The 7599-nt window shown below is 37.1% G+C and overlaps 1 protein-coding gene across 1 annotated transcript; it reads left to right on the plus strand.

Moving 5' to 3' along the window:
• The first annotated feature begins 597 nt into the window (after nt 1-597).
• LOC107853881 (eukaryotic initiation factor 4A-3) lies at nt 598-7029 on the plus strand. Its single transcript, XM_016698863.2, has 8 exons — nt 598-1221; nt 2715-2955; nt 3070-3150; nt 3845-3952; nt 4089-4208; nt 5131-5298; nt 5954-6040; nt 6590-7029. Exons 1-8 carry the CDS (start codon nt 911-913, stop codon nt 6701-6703), a joined length of 1230 nt encoding a protein of 409 aa, XP_016554349.1. The 5' UTR covers nt 598-910; the 3' UTR covers nt 6704-7029.
• The last annotated feature ends 570 nt before the right edge of the window (nt 7030-7599 follow it).

Genomic DNA, 7599 nt, shown 5'->3' on the forward strand with positions numbered 1-7599 from the left:
CACGAAGGAAGATAAATAATACATTTTAAAGTTATTAAGGGGATAAACAATTACCAGCTAAGTTTAAGTGTTAAAATAAATTATAGTGACAAATTTAGGGGTATTTTTTTTCCTGTAAAGTAATATATATAAATCATAATCAAAGAATTTTATAAATACGAAAAGCATTTTAGAAATATAGTAAATTATATCTCTACAAAACTTTAATTAACTTTAATTTAAATAAAATATTTCACAACATGATTGGTATTACTAAAATTCTCAAACGAACTGTCAGTCTCAACAAGTTATAAATAAATTAAGAAGTCATAAGAAAACTCTAAATGTCGAAAATGTACGAAAATAAGAAAAATGACCGTGAGGGTCATTGCAAACTAATCGCACATAACTTGTTCTCCAACCAAACGAGTTCTGAATTTAAAAAAAAAAAAAAAAAAAAAAAAAAAAAAAAAGCTCAAAAATCTCAAAATAACTTGTTCTCCAACTAAATCAGCCCTAATTATTAAAGAGAGAGGTATAAGTAACATAAAAATCAACCTGGAAGTAATTACACTCTCTCACTTTTTAAATTACTTTACTCTCTCCCTATTAATATACATAACATAATCAACATAGCATTTTGCGTATATGTTGAGATTTTTATAATATGTTTAGGGAGTTGAAATTTTTCGTAATATTGGAAATATAAATTAGTATTTGTGTAATTTTTTAGAAAAGAGAAATCTCAATTCGGGTCGGGCCATATGTACAAACACCACTTCGTAAAGTACAAACCATCTACTCCCCTCTACATCTATACATAACAAAATCCCCATACAGAAGTACACGAATTAGGGCTTTCTTTCGTCCCCGTCTCTCTTATATATCCCTTACCTTTACCAAAGTTCTCTGTGGCATTTCATCAAACACCATGGAGGCGGTGGCGACAGGTTCAGTAATTCCGGCGAACAGGCGGCGACCGCCGATGGAAGAAGACAGATTAGTTTTCGAGACATCGAAAGGCGTTGAACCGATTACGAGCTTCGCTGAAATGGGTATTAAAGATGATCTACTTAGAGGAATTTATCAGTATGGGTTTGAAAAGCCGTCGGCGATTCAACAACGGGCTGTTTTGCCGATAATTTCGGGCCGTGATGTGATTGCGCAAGCGCAATCTGGTACTGGGAAGACTTCTATGATTGCTCTTACCGTATGTCAAGTTGTTGATACCAAGAATTCAGAGTATGTGTTTTCGGTTTTGTTGTATAAAGTTTGGTTCTTTTGGATTTTTTTTGGTTGATTGTTGTTGGTTTATGTAGTGGGAATTAGTTAGATTAGGCTTGGTTGCGTATGAATATAGTTTTTTTTTTTTTTTTTTTGGATAATTGTGGTGTTCGGGTCAGCTTTTACTTATCTTGAATTTGATAATTGTGGTGTTCGGGATAGCTTTAGCTCAGCTAGACTTTGATAATTGTGGTGTTTGGGCCAGCTTTGGCTCACACGGCTTTGATAACCGTAGTGTCTCGGCCAGCTTTTGCTGACCTTGAGTTTGATAATTGTGTTTCTTGGCCTAGCTTTTGCTCACCTCAGCTAATTCCTCTTGATAACTGTCAGCTCCCATCACCAGCAACAAGTACTGGGTAGCTTTGACCACCAAGGCTAGGATAGATTGGGCCCCGAGAGATTTGTTCATTATTGTCAAATTCTACCATGTAAAGTAGTTTTTTTAATAACCGTGGTGTTCAGGGTAGCTTTCCTAGCCTCGGTTTTGATAACTGTGATGTCTTGGGCCAGCTTTAAGTCACCTTGACTTAGATAACCATGATGTTTGGGCCAACTTTTGCTCACCTTGACTTTGATAACCGTGGTGTTTGGGCCAGCGTTTGCTCACCTTACCTTGATAACCATGGTGTCTGGGCTAGCCTTTTGCTCACCTCAATTTTGATAACCATGGTGTCACTTCGATAACCTTGGTGTAAGGGCCAGGTTTCACTCACCTCAACTAATTCCACCAGATATCTGTCACCGCCCATCTTCTACTAGCAAAATGTGCTAGGTAACTATGTCTACCAAGATTAGATGGAAAGAAATTACTAGTGTATTTTGTCCCATCTTCTTTGGGTTCGCAAGGCTTTGGCCCCGTGGGAGATTCTTTTCATTATGAGTCAAATTCTACCATTTAAAAGAAATCAACTAATTTGGAATTGAGGATTGGTAGTAGTTGATGTAGTTGTTTGCACATAAAAATAGTCTCTTTTTTATAACCGCGGTGTGGGCCAGTTAATTCCATGTGATACCTGCTACCTCTCACCAGCGAACAGGTACTAGGTAACTCTGTCCACTAGGTAGGATGGATTGGAAGAAATTACCTTGTGTTTTTGTCTCTGCGCGGATTTGAACTTGAGAACTAGGAGTCAAGTTTTACTGCTGTATTGTTATATTAGGCTCTTTTTCTAACTCAAATTCCCACTATATATTTTGGATTATATAGTTATGTCCTTAAATAAGGGGAAGTTACCTACTTTCTTCCAAAGAACTTGTTGGACTATCCTAAATCATCATCAGTATCTCCAACTTCCAAGGAATGGGGCTTTTGGATTAGAAGTAGTTATTTCCTTTGGGCCACTTATAAATTTCAGAATTGTTCTTCATCAAAATGAAGTTCAGATTTGTATGCAGTTTCCTCTTTCATAAAGTTTCAAGAATGTTTGGTGATTTCCTATGTATTTTCGTAGGGTACAAGCGTTGATATTGTCTCCTACGCGGGAGCTTGCAGCTCAGACGGAAAAGGTGATTTTGGCTATTGGAGATTACATTAACATACAGGCACATGCATGTATTGGAGGCAAAAGCGTGGGTGAAGATATCAGAAAGCTAGAGCACGGAGTACAAGTAGTCTCTGGAACTCCTGGAAGAGTCTGTGACATGATTAAAAGGAGAACTTTACGAACTAGGGCCATAAAATTATTGATTCTTGTAAGTTTATGGCTTTTTTACCTTCATACTTATCTTTCTTCTGTTGAATTCTTTTTCCCGGCTGATTACTTTCCATTAAAATATTTTAGGTCTTACTCTACTAATTTTTGTTAGGATGAATCTGATGAGATGTTGAGCCGTGGTTTTAAGGATCAGATATATGATGTTTACAGATATCTTCCACCAGAGCTTCAGGCGAGTTTTCTGTTTCTCTAAACGCATAAAAGGACTTCTACTCTTGCTTATTAGATGATTATTTCTACAAAAAGAAGTTGTTCAAGGTGATTGAATCATATTACAAATCTCCACCTGGAACTGTCCATAAGCTGTTAAATTTTGGTATACAGCTACCCACGACTGAATCCTATGCATTGTGCAGCTCCTCAATGATCCATCATCGATCTCTCTTTGTTGATAGAGTTGCTTGAATTGCAACGCTTTTGTTGCATGCGGCCCATGTGAAACCTTCGGATTCTCTGTAAATTCTATGTTTTGATTTGCTTTTTGTGCTTTTAATTGTGTGATTCAGTTGCTTAAAAAATCAAGAAACCTCTTCGCTTTGCATTTATCTATACTTCCTTTTGAGGAAAAAATGTGAATGAAAATTGTCTGGTTGTTTTTCTTTCTTAGTATAGAGGTCTCTTGGCTGTTTGTTATGAATAATTATTTGCTCTATTGAGGAAAACAATAGGTCTCTCTCCTTCCCACCAACTGCAAAATGGAACTGAAATTTTTCATTAGATTCTCCTTCCGTGCTTTTGAACACTAGACACGTGTGTGTGTGTGTGCTCTCTCTCTCTCTCTCTCTCTCTCTCTCACACGCACACACTCTTCCTCTGGACAAGTATATAAACGTTTGACATATATAAATATTATATTGACGCTGCAGGTTGTACTCATATCTGCCACTCTCCCAAATGAAATTCTGGAGATAACAAGCAAATTTATGACAGATCCTGTGCGGATTCTTGTAAAACGTGATGAATTGACTCTAGAGGCAAGTGTTAATTTCAGTTGCTCTTTTTCACACTCCCACTCCCACTCAGTAAAGCAGATGAAGTCACAATGATTACTGAAGTAATAATTTTCATTTGAATTCTTTTCCTCATCTTTTTTTTTTTGTATTGTTGCAGGGCATCAAACAGTTCTTTGTAGCGGTGGAGAGAGAGGAGTGGAAATTTGATACACTTTGTGATCTTTATGATACACTCACCATCACCCAGGCTGTTATTTTCTGCAACACAAAACGAAAGGTAACATTGTCACCTGGATCTTTTGCTCGCAAGTGAATCATAGTGGAATTTCTTTCGAAGTCTAGTGAGCTATAGTGGACTGTTGCCTCAAATAAGAGATGCTGGATTCTTAGGAGCTTTTCTTTGATTGTTTTGGGAATTTTTCATTGGAGACTTATTTTTTGCATTTGTGAGTAATTGGACAGCTTTTGATATCATTCTGATATTTTGAGAGTCCTTTCGGTGTTCGAGTTCTTTGTAGCAAACAGTAGAGAAAGTAAAAAAATTATATCACCGTACTTTCTGTATAGAGTAAATTCATGAAAGAAATGAAACATTTGTAATCAGAATGTCATCTTATTTGACAAAAAAATTGAATAGGTGTATAAAAACATTATGTGACTCCAAAAACAAGTATATGTCTGGCAAGTTAGGAGCATACAACATGTACCCCCAACTTGAGGGGTGTGTGTATTTGTGTTAAGATTGTCAACGCTATAGTGTAACTATGGGATCCTGATTAAAAAAATAAGGAACCGTAAATATGGAAAGTTTATAATAATTTAAATGTGTAATTAGAGTAGAAAAGGGCAGCCCGGTGCACTGAAGCTGCCGCTATGCGCGGTGTCCGGGAAAGGGCCCCACCACAAGGGTGTATCATACGCAGCCTTACCTTGCATTTCTGCAAGAGGCTGTTTCCAAGGCTTGAACCCATGACCTCCTGGTCACATGACAGCAACTTTACCAGATACTCCAAGGCTCCCCTTCTCCCCTTCTGTGTAATTAGAGTAGAGATACCTTAATTACTTGGAAATACAATTATATTCCCTACGTGTTTGAGAGAATAACCAACCCCCCACCCCCACCCCCCACCCCCCAAAATAAATAAATAGTGCATTTGTTTTTGTACCATGCCTTTCTAAAGGTGTGGTTAATGTTGCAGGTTGATTGGCTAACAAACAAGATGCGCGAGCATAATTTTACAGTCTCATCTATGCACGGAGATATGCCACAGAAGGAGAGAGATGCTATTATGGCTGAGTTCCGAGGTGGCACGACTCGTGTTCTAATCACAACAGATGTTTGGGCTAGAGGATTGGATGTTCAACAGGCAAGCTCAATGGCCTTTACTCCTTAACAACCTCCACACCCTAGTTCAGTTCTCCAATTTGTGATGGCTAATACATATAGATCGTGAAATGTTTGACTTAGGCTTTTAATGCAATAGTTACTGAACTGTGGTGGACCCGCCTTGAAACAGCGGGACCTGGTGGGTACAGCTAGTCGGGTTCGCAAAGCAACACCCGGAAACCACAGGAAAAAAAAATGCAATAGTTACTGAAATTGATTATTGGTATGATCTCATATTCTTTAAGCAAAGATTAATAAAAAGATACGATATCCCTTTGTGTATAATCAAGCAGCTATTGCAATTGTATGCAAGTACATTTTCTGGCATTTGATAATCTTTTGTACAAAGAAGAAGCTATTTTCCTATAACAGATGCATTTCTGCATACCTGATGTTATTATTACTATCTAGGATAAGAATGCAGTGACAATATGATTTACAAATGCAATAATGGTTAGAATGTTGACTTGCTTTTCTCTCGATATCCTGACCTGCATTTGTAAGCTCATTGCCGTCTGGGTATCCTTATTTCGTCTGTTTGGCTGCCCCATCTAGGGAAAATTTCTGCTATTTTTATTCTAAAAAAGGTGTTAGTGTATTGTCTCTCATATTTTTGCTTACAATATTGATTTCAGGTGTCTCTGGTGATTAATTATGACCTTCCCAACAACAGAGAGCTCTATATTCATCGCATTGGTCGCTCTGGTCGTTTTGGTCGGAAGGTATTTTTTTGGTGTTCAATCCCTTGTTATAATCCTTCACTTTGTCGTCTTTTGTTTTTTCTTGCTCGATATGAAGATTCTGCTCATATGGCACACAACTTAAGCTCATCATATGATTACAAAAAGCTGTAAATTGTCTAGTACAATGTATAGCATTTAGCAGCTGAATATAATTACCCAATACGAAAATACAGCTAAATAATGGCATCTTCATAGAGCCTTTTGTTTACACAATTATTTGACTCAAACCAAAACAATTCTCAATTTTTGACAATTGGCTCACTAATGCAGAGGCAGATAGATACTTAATTTACAAACAGCTATTTTCTATTTGCTTCAATATGTCCTTCCGATTGTTGTTGCTTCATTATGGCGTCCCCATCTTCCAAAACTTCAATTTAAAAAAAATTTGCTCGCAGAACTTGCACTATCATCTGTTTGATTGGGAATTCTTCAGATATTTCATGTGTTCCTTACAAATTGCTCTGAAAAGAACTATCTTATACTCTCATTCATGTGATACAACTGTTTTTCCCTCGTGGGTTGCAGGGTGTTGCCATAAATTTTGTGAAGAGTGATGATATTAAAATTCTGAGAGACATAGAGCAATACTACAGTACCCAGATTGATGAAATGCCCATGAATGTGGCTGATTTGATATAACAGACTGGAGTACCCAATCTTCTGAACATGGTTGTGTGGATGCATTGGTTTGCCTTCTGAGTGGTTTGAATCAAAGAATCCAAGTTTATGATTGCAAGAAATTGGAGGATGTTCTATATATTGGTAGTGACATATCGGCTTTCTTGTACTGCATTTTGTTGCAACGTTTACTCTGAATGCTCTTTGAACACAAGCTTGATTAACTTTGTTGCTACCGAGTTTTGCCGAATTGGACATGTATTGCTTAGGTTTTGTCTCTTAAGATGTACAATCGTTGTCTGAAACATATTGTGGAAGTGACAATGTGCATATTTTTGTTTATGTTCTATTTCGTCGTTGATTGAAGAAAAGCTGTGCCAACATTTAGCTAGCACATCAGGTTACTTTATCTCATTGTTCAGGCTGCCCTTGTATTGGAGCGCACGGACTGAGTTGGCATTATTTGCTTGAGCCACTTCTATTTTTTTAGTGTAGGTAGTTTAACTAAAAATATGGACTTAGGAAAAGTTTTGTCTTGTATTCAGAGTTGCTAACTGAGTTCGAGTGGCATTTCACCTCTAACAGTGATTCATCTGCCGATTCTTCAACATTTGTCAGTCGCCGCTACCATAGTAGCAGCATGTATAAGAGTCGAAATAGGAGTAGGTCCCTCTATGGGATCAGGTAACCATACATCAAGGGGGAATTGGGCGGATTTAGCAACTGCACCGACAAATAAGAGAGCAGTGCATAAAGTAACAAATAAAAAATTGACCTTATTATTATAAATCAAGTTATTGAATATTTCGAATAAATCTTTAAATTCAAAACTCCCTGTTATTCAATAAAAGCCTAAAATTTCTAATAATAAATCAAAATCCCCAACACGATTAGTTACAAAGGCTTTTTGACAAGCA

The sequence above is a fragment of the Capsicum annuum genome, chromosome 5 (genome assembly GCF_002878395.1).
Source record: "Capsicum annuum cultivar UCD-10X-F1 chromosome 5, UCD10Xv1.1, whole genome shotgun sequence".
Lineage (NCBI taxonomy): Eukaryota > Viridiplantae > Streptophyta > Magnoliopsida > Solanales > Solanaceae > Capsicum > Capsicum annuum.